Below are 18,778 nucleotides of genomic sequence, written 5' to 3'. Positions count from 1 at the left end.
CCTGGAAGAATATTCCTTTGAGATTCTTCTAGACTTTTGATATTAATGTTGACTTATGTCTTCACCATTTGCAAATATGAATTGAAAGATAAGAGGTCAAAAACATCAAATCTTAAAGCTAAACTCAAAACTCAATAGAAGTTAATCAGCCTTTTTTTATTACGATTTACCCAACTCCATTTTCAAAATTAATATTCTGAAATATTGCCATATGAAACTTGAGTACAGCAATATCTTATTTTTTTCTTTAGTGCACTACATCAGATCTTGAAATTTTCTTATAGGTGCTTAACATTTGGGTTTCCAAATTTAAGTAACTAGTATTTTAATACTAATCCTTTGAGTGTGTTCATATAATGAATGACTTCCCCAGTGTATCCAGATTTTCCATTCAATTCCACCTTGAGTTAATGCAATATTTCTTAGCTTTCACTCTGTTCTGAGAAAGTCTCCATTAAAACTAAACTTCATCGGATAACATTTTATTAAGCAGATGCTCTTATGTGTGCATTTTGGATTTGGGGCCTATTTTAGTTATTTCCAATTCATTATTAATATCAGATTGAGTAGGATTTTTTAACTGTGTGATTTTTGTAATATAATCATGATGCTCAAAAATGACCTCTAGATTACTGAAAGTTTTCACAAGTGAAGTGTAAAAGGAGAAATTATGAAACAGTTAGGAAATTCCACAGTACTGTACTCAGCAAATAACTGAATATCCCAAAATTCTTTCTTTGAATAAATCTATTGAAAGGCATTTAAAAAAACTTTCAAAAATATTTTTTTAAAAGTAACTAATCGTGGAGGAACTCTCTTTTGGGATAATTTGTTTTACTTAACTTTTTCTTCATAATTTTTGACCCTGTAAGGTAAACTATGCTTAAACATTATTGCCACCTTAATTATCCCTATACACATCAATTAGCAGATATTAATCTAATTTAAATTATTTCCTACAAAAATCTTTATCCTTAGTCCAAATAATCAGGCTTTAAATTTGTCAAAAGGACTACAAACTTTGCTTTATTAACTACATATATATTTGTATGCCTGGATAGGCCTTGTAATATAGCAGACTTTAGTACGCACTAGCAAGAAGTGAGCTAAAAGACTAACAATATTGTGGTGCTATGGAAGATTTGTGTTTTCTATGGAAAAAAGGATATGTACTCAATGGTTTTGGTAACATTATAAATGTAAAAATCACAATACCTGAACTCTTAAAAAGTTTATTATAGAAGAGTCATTACCAACTTAACCTCTAATAATTTTTAAAACGTGTATTAAGTATAGTTTCAGATACTAGACCTGCCCCTGATTCCTCATACAAATTTTTGCATTATGATCACATTTTCCTGTGTCTAAAAATGTTATTTTTTCTTCTATTCTTGTGATAAAAATCCATTAAAATTTATTTGTACTGAGGAAACATGAAATCGATTATGTTAGTGTTATCAAATGCATGATTTAAAAAAAATCCTTTCCTCTAATCTTTTCCTACTGTGGCAATCTCAGGTATTCCTTATAATCATAATAATTAAAAATATTTCAGATAAACATTTTAGGATGTGTCCCTTTAAAACTGTCCTTCAGCTACCTCACATGAAGTTGAGTCATGCCAAAATATCCAAAACAGTTAAAGATTAAATATATCATACATGTCCTCCAGTATTTGGCAGGAAAATAAAGTACATTAAGGACGCAGTTAAGGAAATGCTCTATTCTACTCAGATGTTGGACAGCATGCAATATAGTATGTTTCACCTTCAGCTATGTTTGTTTCCTTTTAATTTCTTTGACAAAATCTTAATGTGCCTTGAATACATAGTATATGTTCTATGGATCTTTTTAAATAGAGTGATTACTGTGTAGAGTCATTTTTGGTACAGAGACTACATTTTAGCATGGACTACACTGTAGCCAAGGGGGTAAAATACATTGTGTCAAGTAATACATAAGTGGCATGTACCTGTGATAATATATTAAATGAGCATTTTGGGCAACGATGAATTGCCACGTGTGCAAAATAAGGTTTAAAATGTCATCTTGAGATCTTTCTATGATTTCTTAATAGAGGGAGCAGTCATCTCATTTTAGATGCCGTGAGCTTCCAAAATTCTTTTTTGAATGTGCTTCTTGAGTTAAATAAGAGGAACGCACATCTTAAAATTCAAATTTTAAATAAAAATATGCTACCATTCTGTGCCAATTTTCAGCCTAGATCAAGTTCTACTGTACAGTTATGTACTTATGAAAACAGACATTGATACAGAAAGTCGGATACGATCTTAATTATATCAGGACTAAGATTCCTTTCTACACTACATACTCTGATATTGCTATCATAGGGCAAAAAAGCCCCCTTTATACCACACCAATTTAATTCAGGATGGCACACTTTTCTAATCATTGTATTTTAGGGTTCAGTCTTATCCCTTTTGAAACCCAAGGGAGTTTTTTTGTGGACTTCAGAGGGTATGACTGGTCCCTTACTGCAAAATAAAACAGTTCTAATATTCAGCCTCCCCCCATCTCCCCACATCTCAAACACACACACTACATGCTTCCTTTCCAGAAACACTAAGTTTTAAAGAGAGGCATCTACTTGCCTTTGAGGGAGTTACCTGCCAAATAATTCATAGAGAACAAACGAAGAAGACAGGTATTTCTGTTTCCTATTATCTGTACCAAAAACAATCAACCCACCCAAGAGAAATCCCTAGAAAGACGACACAGGTTGTATTTTACCGAAATGGGCAGAATATTTAATCTATTTGCTGCCTGCATCCATAGATCTCACTTGAGCCAAAAGAATAGTATGTAGGTAACATGTGAACTTAAAGAGCTGAGGTCTTCACAAGTTTCACTGAGGTTTTCAATCAGTGCCACATTTCCTGCTCACTAAGAACATTTCCTCGGAGAGCACTGGACCAGCCCCCGTCGGTGGGGCTGCGGAATCCCCCGAACTTCTTCCTCTTCTTGGTGCTCTAGAATTCGAACATCGCCCATCAGTCCCCGAAGTGGGGCTGCCAATTCGCCCTCTTAGAAGAGAGAAAGCGAAGTACCCTCAGCCGTGCAGGATAAGCTTATTGCTCCCGTCATTGCCATGGCTACTGCCCGCGCCCCAGCACCCGACTGCCAGAGCCAGGTGCCTAGAGGTAAGAAAAGTTGATCTGAGCACAGCCACACAGAGTGATGCCTGCCCACCCCGCAGCGCCTCCCTTTACCTTGATTGCTGGAGACTTGGCTGCAGCCCGCCGGACACCCCGTCAGCAAAGGGAAGAACAGGCCAAATTTCCAGAGCAAACCTCTCGCTTCACAACCCCCCATGGCTGGTGCCGGCGCCCCCTGCTCCTGGCCCCGGGAAGGCGGGGCGGGCTTCAGGTCCTCTTCCTCCTCCAGGCCAGTGGGAAACGCTACTGCCCCAACGCCGGAGGGCAGGGTCCAGTCGGCCAGGTGCCTCGGATAAGGCTGCCGCCAGGTGCTGCATAGGCTGGAGTAATTGCATCCGCTGGCGGGGTCCCGGGGCGGCCGAGGGAGGAGTAGCCACAGCGGCCAGAGGGCTGGAGCTGCCGTCCCGGCTGGGGGGCCCTGGAGCGCCGGGAACTTTGCCTAGGGGCGCGGGAGCTCGCTGCCCTCCCGCCCGGGCTGCCGCCGCGAGCCCCGTCAGCCCCGCAGCAGCTTCGGCACCAGCCCCCACAGCGGCGGCAGCCTCCTGCTCCGGAGCATCCCCATCCCGCCCGGCCCCCCCACGAAAGCCGACGCCAAGGCGGTTCAGCCGCCCCCTTCCCGCAGCCAGGAGGGAGCTGCAGCCCTCGGGCCCCCCCTCGGCAGAGGCGGGAGGACGCTGAAGAAAGCTGGACAGCTCCCCGGGCAGCCTCACACCTCGGCAAAACTTGCAGCGCGCAGGAGCCCCGGCGCCTGCCCCCTCCCGGGCGGTCTCTGTGCCGGGGCGCGAGCAGCAATCCGGCGGCGGCGCTCGGTGCGGGTGCGGCGGCTCTCTCCCGGGCTGCCTTGCCTTCAGGTCGGCTGCAGCCTTGCGAGCTGCCGCCGCTCCTCTCTGCCGCCTCTGGAGCGATCACCCCTCATTAGCGCCCGCGGGATGGCTCCGAGCTGGCGTCGGACGTGCAGAGCCGGGGGGTCCCCCTGGGCAGGCGGACATTGCAAGCAGCGGGCATTGCTCGCTGCAGAACACCCTTCCTCCCCCAACCAAAAGAAATGGATCGCAACAATGCGGCTGGTCCGAAATGTGGGCACAATGTGGCAGGTGGAGGGGGGGAGGTGAAGAGCAAGGAAGAGCTCGGACTCTCGCCAGCCCCTCCTCAGCTGCTCTCCTGAGAAGAGGTGATATTGAGTGCGTGCATGTGTGTGCGTGTGTGTGCAGCAAGCGGCGAAGAGCTTTCCTAGCCTGGAAGCTGCTAGCAGCCCGCAGGTCATATGCAGCCTGTTCAGCACTAGAGGGGGTTAGTTGACAAGACAAAAATCCCTCCACTAGGCTTGGATGCGGGGCGGGGGTGGGGGGGAGGGTTGTGGCTAAACATTAAAATATCTTAAGAGGAGAGATGCACTTACGCTAAACTTAACTCATTTTTAAAGGCGTACTAGTCAACCTTGCAGCATATTGTGCAATTTGGTCGTTCTCTTTAACTGCCTCGCTCTTTTCTTAAAGAATTTGTCTTCCTTAGAACAGTTTGTTCCCATTTTCGTCAGAATAATAAGGGCCAAAGAACTAATGGGAAGAAAGAGTGTGTGCATATATATATACATGCCAAAAACATTTCTAGCTGGGATGTTTTGTGTGAACTGATCGACTTTTTTTTTAAAAGGCATTATAACTAGTAAATAGTAAGCATAGTTTTCCTACAATGCTTGATAACATAATAGTTGGTACACTGTTGTCCAGCTGACAATAGATTCCTTTTCTTTTGTTTCATATTCATTAATAAAAGTACCCTTATGAACTTCTCTCCCAGATATATATATATATATATAGTTCATAAGGGTACTTTTATTAATGAATATGAAACAAAAGAAAAGGAATCTATTGTCAGCTGGACAACAGTGTACCAACTATTATGTTATCAAGCATTGTAGGAAAACTATGCTTACTATTTACTAGTTATAATGCCTTTTAAAAAAAAAGTCGATCAGTTCACACAAAACATCCCAGCTAGAAATGTTTTTGGCATGTAGATCTGAAGAAAAACGAATGGTAGATCCTTTCTAATTCAGTTAGCTCCTCGTGTGTGAATCCTCCCCACAACAACAACAAAAGGATGCTACTTTCTGTCCTTTGTAGAAATATGAAGCATAAGTAATTCTGGGGAATGGATATATATTGATCAGATCAATGGTCCATCCCAGAGATTAATACAATATATCCCTATGCATGACGAGGCATTACTTTAACTGTTGTTTGAGCTGGATTAAATATTTTAGCTATTGCATTTAAAATAACCATTTTATATACTGTGTCACTCATCCCTGTTATTTGTTTTGCCATTAATCCATGGTTGGCCCTGTTTAAGGGGAATATTGGAGTTCCTGAATTTGTAGAGCTACAGAAAAAAACCCACAGGGGTCCATATTTTCAAATCTGGGAGCCTAACATAAGGTGCCCAAACCCATATTTATACACGAAATAAAATACTCTAATTTTCAAAGGTGCTGAGCAACTACCAATCCCATTTAAGTCAACAGCAAGGTCAAGTAGAGGTGCACAGCACTGCAGAAAATCCAGCAATTTTTACTTAGATACCTAAATTTGATTAAGAATATAAAGCATTTCATGGAAACAAGACTATTTTGTAATATAGATAAGCATTAAATTTAGAATCGGTTCTCTTACTAAGGTTTTCTTTAAAATAGCTATTTAAAGTAACTTTTCTTTTACTAAAATAAATTTCCAAGTCTTTTAGGCAACACTTTTGCGATACATATTGACCTTAAACTAAGTTAACCCTTCACATGTCATTAGCTTTAGTAACAACCTATTATGAAGTTACTTTCCTGTGCAAGGGAAAGTTAACTGGAGATTACAAAAACATTTTCTCAACAATTGGATAAATGTTAGTGTCTTGCTCTAGTTTCATTTTGGAAGCATGAGGAGAAAGTTAGATTCTGTTTTTAGAAATTCATCTGCCATACGGAAGCCACAGTTAAAGTACCTTTACAATTACATCATTACTTTTTTTTAATGAAACTGTAATGAAACAAAGAAATAGTAGTATTGAATAAAATTTTAGTTCTATTCTTTCAGGAGAATTCAGATCTCTCAGATATTTCAAATGCATATTTGCTTTTGTTCTTGTTTCAACAGGATGCCTTACAACCAAATTATCACAGGAAGCACTTAAGTCCCCCCAAAATAAAAAGGTGCCTCCAGATTAAGGTGTATCATTTAATCTCGTTCCTATCCATGAGAGTTGTCTGTTAGTGGCCAATTAAAACACATTTAAAAAAATATTGTAATACAGTGGTCAATTAAAATATACTTTAAAATTATAAAGCAGCAATACAAATAACATGATTAAGGTGGGCTTCCATCCCTCACATTTATGGTTATTAATGCAGATTTTGGCTGTGTAAATTAGATTTTTCTTAAACAGCATTACCTGCATATGTGTATATATATGAAAATAAAATACACACTGTTGTATGCCTTCCTCAGAGGTGACTGTATGACTTAAAAGGAAGTTGCTTACTGTACATCAACTATCCTTACTTGTGAAGAATAAATCCAAATTAAATTAAAAACACTAAAAATTCTGGTTTACAACCTTTTTATTTTTAAATGTCATGTCAGGCTGTAGTTAATGATAATATCACTGCAAAATCTTTGTATGTTTTCTTAAACATGTAAAGTGCAGTCTGACCTACAGTTAACCTTGAATTCCACAAGCTACAGGGAACAGTTATGTAAGAGAACAGCTACAAGGGATAACACTTCATCTTAAGTGTCCATTAACTAATACCTAGCTAGATGCTGAATTTCTGCAAAACTACTGTGAAGGCAAACCTAACGTTCATGTAAATGCTAGATGAAATTTCCTATTGCCATGAATTTCAAGTGCAGTCTTAATCAGATGCTTTGTTTTATTTAAACACAAACACACTAAGCATAAAAGAATAAGGAAATACAAACAAACACTCTAGGCATAAATATACAGGAACCGTATAATTTGCCTAGTCAGAAATCTCTGACCAGTAACTCAGCAACTATCTTAAATAGTGTGCATCATTTTCACTATCTTTAGTCCAATTTGTTTGGAACAGGTGGAACATTAAACTTTAAAAAACAGCAATAAAGCAAGAGAGGGGAGGATAGAACTTTGGAGCCACCTTAAAACTGAAACAAAGATTCCTAATGAGCATATTCTTAACAAGGAAGTTGTACCCCTTTAAGCCAGTGCTGAATTTCATCCATCACGTCAAAAGAAAAAATGCTGTTTGATTTTTTTCTGTATTTTTTGAATGTGATATACTCTGCAAAACTGATTTTTCCCCTGATAGATGCACTACAAAAACAAACATTTAACTAAGATAGAATCAAATTAAACTTCATAGACAATATAATAAAAGGTAAACAAACTTAGCCTTTTCTTTAGTAGAAAAAAACTATAGAATGTATCTTATATTTTGTTCATGACAATAAACTGTAGTGTTAATTAACAACAGATATAGTTACAATATTTTACTGTTTTCTCCATGTATTTTTACATAGAGAACTTGTTAAAAATAAAATAAAATCTTGACTAAAAAGCTGGTGGCTTGAGGATAGATCTACTGTAGTCATTAAATGCAATTGTCTTTGGGGAGTTGATGGGATTTAGCATTTTTTAAAATATTGTCATATTTTAGCCAAAAGTTTGAATAATTATCCATGATTAAAAACAGATTAATCTAGTAAAATAATTAATCTGGAGTATATAAACTCAACAAAATAATTGAAATATGGCTTAAAATCTAATATATTGTTTCTGTAAAATTGTCTCTGCTATTAGCATTCTTAATTAGTTAAGTATACCGTTGATTTGTTAGTTCCATCAAAAACAAGTTTACAGAATAGGTCACGTGTTCAAGATTCTAAAATTACACTTTTCCATACAAATGAATTTTACGTGAGTTCTGTTGTTGTATAGAATTGTTGCTGCAGTGAGCAGTGCTGTTAGTTTAACACAGCCCTTACCTTTTAGCAAATTTAATAGTAAACTGTTACTAATACAGGACAAATAGTTTTTCCCCATTACTGCCATACTCTGACTCTTTGACAGTGTAAAATATTGCTGCTGTATGTGTAAAAATGTAATCAGCAAGGCAAAGTGTTTCTTTTGTTTGTACTTGCAGTTTTAATAGTTTTCTAAGTTCACAAAGGTTAAGTGTATTTTGAGAAGGGATTGGAAGGAAGTCAGTGGAAGCTTGCTGCCTTGAGATAAGAAGGATATTTCAGGCACAGTGGGAAATATGGAATGAGTCAAAGATGTGGCTGGAATAAGGGAGTGTTTAGACAAAAAGGTGAAAATCCTAGCACTCTGAAGTCAGTGGGGCCATATGTTCGTGGAATGAGGGCAGAGAATTGTAAAAGGAGATCAGAGATGTATTTTGGAGCATAGTTGGGAAGAGCCTTTAGAAGTGAAATGTAAGAATGAGCCACTGTATGTGCTGATGAAATTTCACAGAGGTAGGTTAGGCCTAAGTTTAAAAGGGCCTGGTCTAACTCTCATTCAAGTCAATGAGAAGACTCCAACTGATGTTGTTTCAAATGGAATTGGGCTCCAAAATAGCAGAGTAAGCTGCTTTATGTGCAAAGAACTCAAAGGTGTGTGTTGTGGGGGGGAGGGTCAAGACAGGGAAAGACAATGAAATAAACTGTCCAGATATCAGAGAGTGAGTCAAATTGCGCTCAACTTACCCAAATAGCCCCACTGATTTTAGTGAGGCAATCTGAGTAAGCTGAGGTGTGTCTCAGGGAAGAATTTGGACTCTTGTTAATTTTCAGTGAACTGGTATACTTGCATATAGGCTTGTATTTAAATTTTTCTGAGTATATTGCTTTGTACCTTCCTTTATAAGAATGTTTCAATCTAATATTTACAATGTAAATAATTATTAAATGTACTGAAATATTTACTTCCAGTATTTTTAAATTTATTAAGTTTATTTATGGAAATATACCCACAATTGGATTTATAATATAATAACAGTACCACATTTTCAAACTTAGATCCCTTACTTTAGGGACCCAAGTCTGATAACGTTGATTAAAATGCTCATTGTGTAATAATTCCAAATAAATTCAGCATTGTTTGATGTTTGCATCTCCTCTATAGAAAAAGGTAAGAACTTTGGGGAAAACCCAATCCCCCCCCACCAAAACAACTGTACTTACATGAAAAGTATAAAATATTGAAAACAAAAATCCAGATGAGACAAATTATCAGTGTAACCTTGTAAACAGCGACAATTCCTGAGTTTTGCTCTCAGAATGTTGTTAGCTTGGGACAAATGGAAACCATCTGTTTCTAAATATTCTACTTGAGTTTTACAATAGCTTAGGAAAAAATGGGGAAACTTCCTGTGCTTTGTTAATATATATTGCTTCTGAAATCAAACCCTGTGGCTACTTACTGTTTGTCTTGAACTAATACTATATCTGTTTAAAGATTTGAATCTTCCTGATTGGTTTTTCTTTCAGTAGTACTGCCTTGTAGAAGAAAATGAGAAAACACTGAGGTTGTAAACTGTGGCACAGTACAAATAACAAGAAGTGCAAACAACCAGACTTATTATAAAGACATATCTTTTTGCCCTTATCCAACTAAAGTTTAATGCTGAAATTGCTTCAGGCACAGGATCAGACACGTTCATCATTACCACAGATGAACATTCTGTTTGAACAATAACACTACCTCTATTCATGCCTATATTATCTTACTAGCTTATAATTCTAAATCACCATGTTGAACTGGTCCACAGTAAGACAAGTAATTGTTCACAATTGTGGCAGGGTGGCTGATACAATCTCTTTTGCTACTACTTTAAATAAAAGGCCACATTCTGCCATTTTATAGTTATATGCAAGAATCCTTGTGATAGAGTGTACCAGGTCTTTGTGGACCAATACTGGACACCCTGCTGCTTTGCTACACCCCACCCCAGGAAGTGGCAATGTGGGAGGAAAAGAGTAGCAAAGGTGGGTCTGCCAATTAGGGAGGCTCCAGGCACCAGCGCACCAAGTGCATGCCTGGGGCGGCAAGCCGCGGGGGGTGGCCTGACTTTCGCCGTGAGGGTGGCAGTCAGGCAACCTTTGGTAGCAAGCCTACGAGAGGTCCGCCGGTCTCATGGTTTTGGCGGCAGTTTGGCGGCAGGTACACCAAAGGTGCAGGACCGGCAGACCTCCCGCAGGCATGCCGCCAAATCTGCATTACCAGCGGACCTCCTGCAGGCATGCGGCCGAAAGCCGCCTGACTGCCGTTCTTAGGGCAGCAAAATACATAGAGCTGTCCCTACTGCCAATCCTATCTATAGAAGCTACACTGGAGCAGCCATCTTGAAAGCTTGATAGACCTTATTCTCCATGGGGTAGAAGGGCTAGTGACAGCTAATCAGAGCCAAGCAAGCTCAGATAAAAGGAACTGCAGGGCCTTAGCAGGTCAGGTCCAGGCTGGGACCAGAAGAGTGAAGAAAGGTGTGCCTCTCTGGCTTGGAGATATTGACTCTGAGAGAGGGCTGGAGATAAAAGGAGTCAGATTGGAGGAGTCCTAGAGAAATAGTGGTGATGTACTGGAATAAGCAGTACGTGACTGCTGTGTACAGGCTTCCTGAGTTACAATTTGGAGTCATGGGTAGGCCCAGATTCCCCCACTGGCCATAGGTAAACTCCAAAAAGTGACAGGCCTTATTTTGGAACCTGAACAAAGGACTGAATTTAAAAGGCCTGGAGTTGCGACTGAAAACCCTAGCAAGGGCAAATAGATGGCTTAGTTAGTGGACTCTAATACCCCGGAATGGGTTCATTTGGACCTCGTGACTTGGCCAGAAGGCCAAGCCACTGAAGACCTGCCAAAGGTTGGTCAACCACCTACTGTGGGCACGAGGGGTGAAAAAAAGACTGTGGTACTGCACCCAGCTACTTGGAGTGCTCAGGAAATCCCCCTTTACAATCCTTCCCTGCTGCACAAAGAAAAATCAGTCTCAATCACTCACTCAGTCCTATATCCCACACAAAATACTTAGCTAAATTAAGGTTGAAAAGGTGTTAACATGTAATCAAATCTTTGTAGGTCTCCATGTTAGAACATAAAACCCTGTTAAGTATGTGAAAATGTACAGCTATGGTATCCAATCAATTCCCCAATACAATGTAATAAGTGACTGTTCTGTAATCACCCAATTCATACTACTCATTCAACCTTAACTTTGCCCCTTAAATCTATAAAAACATTAACACAGGAGTACTGACAAAACATATAGTGGATTGAACTTATTATGCAAAATAGCAGCAATACACTAGAATTATTCACTATATCACAGTTATCTTCTAGAGTACTTGCAAAAGGAATATTTTACAAATATAGCACAATGAACAAATGTATTAATTCAAAACCCCCAAACATTCTAATTCTGTATCTGTACTAACAAACTTGCCCTGCACCAGAATGTCCCTATGTAATAGAACTCAAATATTACATATAATTTACTGGAAATGTGAATGTGTTGATGCATCCGACGAAGTGGGTATTCAACCATGAAAGCTCATGCTCCAATACATCTGTTAGTCTATAAGGTGCCACAGAACTCTTTGCTGCTTTTACAGATCCAGACTAACACGGCTACCCCTATGATACTGGAAATGTGAAGGATTGTTATTTGTCCCATTGCAGACAATGGAAGCTTTGTCACAAACTTAAAAAAGACAAAGGATCAGGCCCTGAGGTTGACAGCTTTTTAAATATTCTAAATATACTCCTGAAAAATGCATGTGCATAACTATGAAACTAATACCACAGTTCAACTGAAACACCAAACAAAAGCTAAGGTTGAGTGGTTGATAGAAATTGCTAGGGATAATAGTTAATAGTTATCTATTTTATGGAAGTAGTGAATAGGTTAGATATCCTAACTGTACATTTTGAAGACTAACATTTAGAAGTTATTTTGTTTATTTTGTTTATATGATAGGTCAGATTAAAAATATTTGGCTGGGTGTAAGCCAAGACTTTAAGGGTGTGAATATTTACAGTTATTATTTAACTAATTTTTACTATATACTTTCTACTTTTTGAATTATTACTTTGTTATGTACTAACAGAATTAATTATCAGATTGTATCATTGTGATTGGCGCAGATATTTTTTCTTACCCACATGGAAAGCAGGGACAGCTTGTCATAAACAGATAAGTAAGAGTTAATAGAACAAAAGTGCTTTATATCTCTTTTGCCTGGAAAGGGTTAACAAGAACAGTGAGCCTGGCTGTCACCTGACCAGAGGACCAATCAGGGAACAGGATACTTTCAAATCTTGAGAGAGGGAAGTTTTTGTGCTGTGCTGTTAGTGTTTGGTTGTTGTTCGCTCTGGGGGCTCAGAGGGACCAGATGTGCAACCAGGTTTCTCTCCAATCTCTCCAATACAGGCTCTTATAAGTTTAAAATAGTGAGTACTGGATAGATAAGGTGAGCTGAGCTTATGTTTGTTTTCTTTATTTGCAAATGTGTATTTGGCTGAAAGGAGTTCAAATTGGTATTTTGCTGAAAGGGTTTTAATTTGTACTGGTATACTTAGTCTGGGAGGGTATTCCCAGTGTCTATAGCTGAAAGACCCTGTACTTATTCTATTTTAAATTTACAAAGATAATTTTTACTGTTTCTCTCTAATTAAAAGCTTTTCTTGTTTAAGAACCTGATTGTTTTTTTTTATTCTGGTGAGACCCCAGGGGACTGGGTCTGGATCCACCAGGGAACTGGTGGGGAGAAAGGAGGAGAGAAAGATTAATTTTTTTCTGTGTTAGGATTACTTTTTCTCTCAGGGAGAATCTGGGAGGGGGAGAGAGAAGGAGGGGGGAAGGTAAATTTTCCTCTCTGTTTTTAAGATTCAGGGAGTTTGAATCACAGTGATCTTCCAGAGTAACCCAGGGAGGGGAAGTCTGGGAGAGGCAACGGTGAGGGAAAGGGTTTACTTTCCTTGTGTTAAGATCCAGAGGGAATGGGTCTTGGGGGTCCCCGGGCCAGGTTTTGGGGGGACCAGAGTGTACCAGGCACTGGAATTCCTGGTTGGTGGCAGCGCTACAGGTTCTAAGCTGGTAATTAAGCTTAGAGGAATTCATGCTGGTACCCCATCTTTTGGACGCTAAGGTGGGGATTATACCATGACACAGCTGCTTTCCTAAAGGCATCTTTCTTTCACACATGGATCTCATGGAGGATTCTCCATGGGTACGCATATCTGACTGGGAGTCAGATGGCCCAAATAGAGGAGTCCTTACTAGGGCCACATTAGTCTGGGTTGAAAGCCCTGATATCTTGACAGATCTACAGTGTTTGGGCATTAGACCATTTATTTTTTTCAAGGACCACAGTGGCCCATTCCTCTACGATAAACACATTTTCCTGCTGCTAGCTAGCATAGTTAGTACTAAGGGTCAGGGTTCAAACCTTATGAATGATACACGATAGGAGTGTATGTTATAATTGTATATAATAGGCTTTTTTAAACTTATTTAAAAAACCTAGGAAATAAAAAAAAATAAAAAAAAATTAAAAATGTTAGGTTGCAAAGTCAAGGACTGAAAAGTTCAAGTTTCAGGATTTAGGTTGCCCATATAACATATTCTGTTGTCTTGCGTATATGTAGTATTACATTTTCACTTACAATTTTTTCATTTGACCCCTGCTTCACTGAGTGCATCAGATAAAGTATTTGTACACCCCTCTGTAACAGTATTTGATTATTCCTTCCATCTCAGTAATAAGGTCACTATGATTACTTCATATGAGCAACTCCATGCAACTGCCAATCACAGGCCTGGTCTACATTATGCATTTAAACCGAATTTAGCAGCGTTAAACCGATTTAACGCTGCACCCGTCCACACAACAAGGCCCTTTATATCAATATAAAGGGCTCTTTAAACTGGTTTCTGTACTCCTCCCCGACGACAGGAGTAGCGCTGAAATCCGTATTGCCATGTCGAATTAGGGTTAGTGTGACCGCAAATCGATGGTATTGGCCTCCGGGCGGTATCCGTCGATTTGCGGCCACACTAACCTTAATCCGCTCTGGAAAGCAATCTGAACTCTGATGCACTGGCCAGGTAGACAGGAAAAGCCCCGCAAACTTTTGAATTTCATTTCCTGTTTGCCCAGCGCAGAACTCTGATCAGCACGGGTGGCAATGCAGTCCCAAATCCAAAAAGAGCTCCAGCATGGACTATACGGGAGATATTGGATCTGATCGCTGTATGGGGAGACAAATATGTTCTATCAGAGCTCCGTTACGGAAGACGAAATGACAAAGCATTTGAAAAAATCTCCAGGCTATGATACAGAGTCCACAGCACAGTGCTGTGTGACAAGCGTAACGGAAAGCCAAAGAATCAAATGGACGCTCATGGAGGGAGGGAGGGGGTACTGAGGACACCAGCTATCCCACAGTCCCCGCAGTCTCCGAAAAGCATTTGCATTCTTGGCTGAGCTCCCAATGCCTGTAGGGTCAAAAACATTGTCCAGGGTGGTTCAGGGTATATCTCGTCAATTTATCCCCCCTTCATCCCCATAAAAGAAAAGGGGAAAAAATCGTTTCTTGCCATTTTTCAATGTCACCGTATGTCTACTGCATGCTGCTGGTAGACGCGGTGCTGCGGCGATGAACAGCAGCATCCCCTCCCCTTCCTTTCCTGATGGCAGATGGTACAAAATGGTGGAAAACCGTCATCAGCCCGTGAGTCCTCCTGGCTGGTCTCGGTGAGGTCAGCCGGAGGCGCCTGGGTAAAAATGGGAATGACTCCCTGTAATTCCTGGCGGGTGCAAAATTCTGGGTAACTGTCCTCATCATAGCAGCTGAAGCCTGAGCTCCATCACCCCCCCCCCTTTCATGTCTAAAGAAAAGATTCTGTACTCCCTGGACTATCATAGCAGCGGGTGGCTACGATCCTCTCCCCTCCACCCTTTAATGTCCTGCCTGGACTATCATAGCAGCTGGAGGCTACCTCTCTCTCAGTTTCTCTCTCTAAAAAGTCAGTGTTTCTTATTCCTGCATTCTTTATTACTTCATCACACAAATGGGGGGACACTGCCACGGTGGCCCAGGAGGGTTGGGGGAGGAGGGAAGCAACGGGTGGTTTTGTTGCTAGAATGGCATGCAGCTCATCATTTCTGCGGGATCTCAGGGGCTCTGACCCAGGGCGGCTCTGCTCTCTGGCTTTCTAGTAGACTTGCCCCATATTCTAGGCAGGATTGACTCTATTTTTAGACAAAACATAAAGAAGGGAATGACCCAGGAAGTCATTCCTATTTTTGTCCACGCGCCCCCGGCCGACCTGAGCGAAGCCAGCCAGGAGCACCCATGACAGCAGCAGACGGTACAAAAGGATTGATAACTGTCATCGACACTTTCCACTTGCAGACGGTACAAAACGATTGATAACTGTCATCTCATCACCAATTTACAATGGCAGACGGTGCAACAGGGATGGTAACCATCTCTGCTACCTTGCAAAGGTGTAGCACTGCAGTACCGCCTCTGTCAGCGGCATCCAGTACACATACAGTGACAGTGACAAAAGGCAAAACAGGCTCCATGATTGCCATACTATGGCATCTGCCAGGGCAATCTAGAGAAAAAGGGCGCGAAATGATTGTCTACTGTTGCTTTCACGGAGGAAGGATTGAGTGACGACATTTACCCAGAATCACCCGCGACACTGTTTTTGCACCATCATGCATTGGGATCTTAACCCAGAATTCCAATGGGTGGGGGAGACTGCGGGAACTATGGGATAGCTACGGGATAGCTACCCACAGTGCAACACTCCAGAAATCGACGCTAGTCTCGGTACATGGCACACACCACCTAATTAATGTGCTTAGTGTGGCCGCGTGCACTCAACTTTATACAATCTGTTTTACAAAACTGGTTTATGTAAAATTGGAATAATCCCATAGTGTAGACGTACCCACAGACTTGATCAGGTCTTACGGCCTTATTACAATTTTGCCATAGAAAAGACAATGAAGAAATGATTGTAGTGTTATAGCTGCATTGGTCTCAGGATATATTGGAGAGACAAAGTGGGTGAGGTCATATCTTTTATTGGACCAGCTCTTGTTGGTGAGAGAGACAGGCTTTCGAGCTTACACACAGCTTATCTTTAGGTCCTGAAAAGCTCTGTGTAAGCTCGAAAGCTTGTCTTTTTCACCAAGAGAAGTTGGTCCAATATTAGCTCACCCAGCTTGTAGCATGAGGAAATGAATTCTGTAGTCAGTGCAGGCTCTGGATGGCATGTAGTAAACAAGGCAAGGGCAACCAACTGAATGAAGATAAAATATTGAACATACCTCATTCCCTGAGCGCTATCCATGCCATGCACTGGATGAGGCAGTGGTCCTGTGAAAAAATAATGTGTGATTATGTAATTAAAGACTATTATGAAGCATGTGTACCAGGGATATATTAATGTTTCACAGGGTCAAATGTGGTACTTTAAAAAAAGTTTTGAGAGTGCTTGATTTATATAATTTATAATCTTGTTTTTTAGATATTTTATTTGTACACACACATATGTGACAAGATTTAGAAATGTGCTGTAATTTCCACGTAAATATATGCACATACATATAGAATAGGAATTTATTCATTTACATATATGTGATATTTAATATATTTGCATATATATGAAAATTGCTATTTCCAAATGTTTACATACATGTATGGATGTTGATATATTTTTTAACTTAGTGCATGAATGCACACTCACTATTGAATTAGTCATGTTTTTAAATGTACATTGTAATTGCTCTTGCATACAAACACCCCTTTCTAAAAGATGAAAAAGGATATATAAAAGTAACTCCTATAAAATTTGTCTATATGAGGCATGCAGAGTTTTATATGTACTTGATAATGGTTATCAACATTTCTTTAAGTTTCCAAGAGATCTACACAAAACACTGAAAGTCACTACTCATGGAAACAAAAGATAAGACCATCCTAAAGTTTTCAGATAAATACCTTTAAAAAGAGCCTGAGAAAAAGATTAAGATGTTTTTTGTTCTGTAGCTTTAAGTTCTACCTCTTAAAATTATATATCCAAATACCTTATCAAGAAATATACTCAAAATTTGCAAATAATCTATTTTATGGTAGGCTGTGGCATGCCAGATTTCAGGTTTGTTTGATTTATCAAGTTACAGGAATGGGACTAAAAATTGTCTTTATAATAGGAATCTTGCTTCAACCTTAACTATGGAGGAGAAGTCATGCATCTTTTCATAGTATGCTCCTGCTAATGTCTCATTAGGAAATCATGACATGTTGGGCCAGACCTGTGAGCCATATAACCTAAGAAACCTATAAAATTACTTTTTTTTTTATTCTGGTCCTGGGGGGCAAGATTTACCCTACAACCTGTAACTACACAGAAAAAAACTCCCATCGCTGGTTTCCCTAATGAAAAGAAGAAAAGATGACTTTCTGAAGTCATAGTTTTAAAATGGAAGGCAATCCAACCTGGAAGATCTACATCAGTTCCAAAGAAGAAATAGGAACAGATTCAGACTTCCTACAGCCAAAAGTCCATACAAAAAGAATAAGGTTTTCCATAGCAAGGAGGAAATTAGTGAGGATACTCATCTAGGGACATTCCCAGTATCTTGAACTCCTTTGTTGCAGTTTCTGCCCCATGTTAGGGAATTTGATCCATTTTCTTTCACTGTGCTTACCAGTATTTCGCTTGGAACTTCTGCCTGATAATTACCAATAGGTCTGGCTATTAAATTTTTTGCAGCCAGAGTTTCAGCTAGTGGCCTCTCTCTCTCTCTAATCCCTGCTCTGTTTGCAGGGTTTATCTAACAATGTGGAGGAGGACTTTAACAACCTGCTTGCTAGATGCATGGTTGGTTCCATTCACCATGGTTTAATTCCCTATAAAACAGTTATAGAGCTATTAGGAACCCCCTCATCCTGCTTTGACTGGAGACACACAGCTCTCACACAAGTTTAGGGGAGCTGAAGATGTATAAGGAATGTTTTTCTCTTTTTCTATGCTTCAATGAACAAGTCTTAGTGAATATTTTTCTCTGTGCTTATTGTCTCCCAGTGCAACATGTGCTGGGAATCAGATTGCGCCCAGTGGAGTGTTTGGTTCCTTAAATTACCTCATTTGGAACAACTTCTTTCCCAATGTTCTTCCTGCTAAATGCTTTCAAAGTCATTTTATTTCTAATTATTCATCATATAGTATAATAAGTATAATTTATAATACCCTCCAAATAAATTCTAAATAGTTAAACTCATCTGAATACACCCATCCTCAACCTAATGGAATAGAGTAACTCTGGTAAATGTACCAGATGGAACTAAACATGGTAATCGTGTTTTTAATGGATTGCTGATGTAATGGAAAAAAATGGAATAACAAAAAACAAATAGTGGACATACAGGAGAATTTAACTAACAGTAGATTGACAGAATTCCAGTGTATTAAAAAAAATATAGCATCAAATACAATGTAAAGTGCAATATTATTTCTTAGTTCTTGTTCTTCATTGACTCAAAAAACC

General features: G+C 39.7%; 1 protein-coding gene across 6 annotated transcripts in view; it reads right to left on the bottom strand.

Moving 5' to 3' along the window:
• The window catches only part of EPHA6 (EPH receptor A6), a 917,633-nt gene extending 914,062 nt beyond the window's left edge, over positions 1 to 3,571 (bottom strand). For all 6 annotated transcript variants that reach the window (XM_050957100.1, XM_050957118.1, XM_050957110.1 and 3 more), the window contains exon 1: positions 3,231 to 3,571. In XM_050957100.1, the coding sequence (XP_050813057.1) occupies positions 3,231 to 3,333 (103 nt within the window). In that variant the 5' untranslated portion in view covers positions 3,334 to 3,571. The remainder of the gene's footprint in view (positions 1 to 3,230) is intronic.
• Between the last annotated feature and the right edge of the window lie 15,207 nt (positions 3,572 to 18,778).

This window comes from Gopherus flavomarginatus, chromosome 1 (genome assembly GCF_025201925.1).
Source record: "Gopherus flavomarginatus isolate rGopFla2 chromosome 1, rGopFla2.mat.asm, whole genome shotgun sequence".
In the NCBI taxonomy this organism is placed as follows: Eukaryota; Metazoa; Chordata; order Testudines; family Testudinidae; genus Gopherus; species Gopherus flavomarginatus.
The sequence above is the reverse complement of the archived record's forward strand: the minus strand, read 5'-3'. Positions and strand labels throughout refer to the sequence as shown.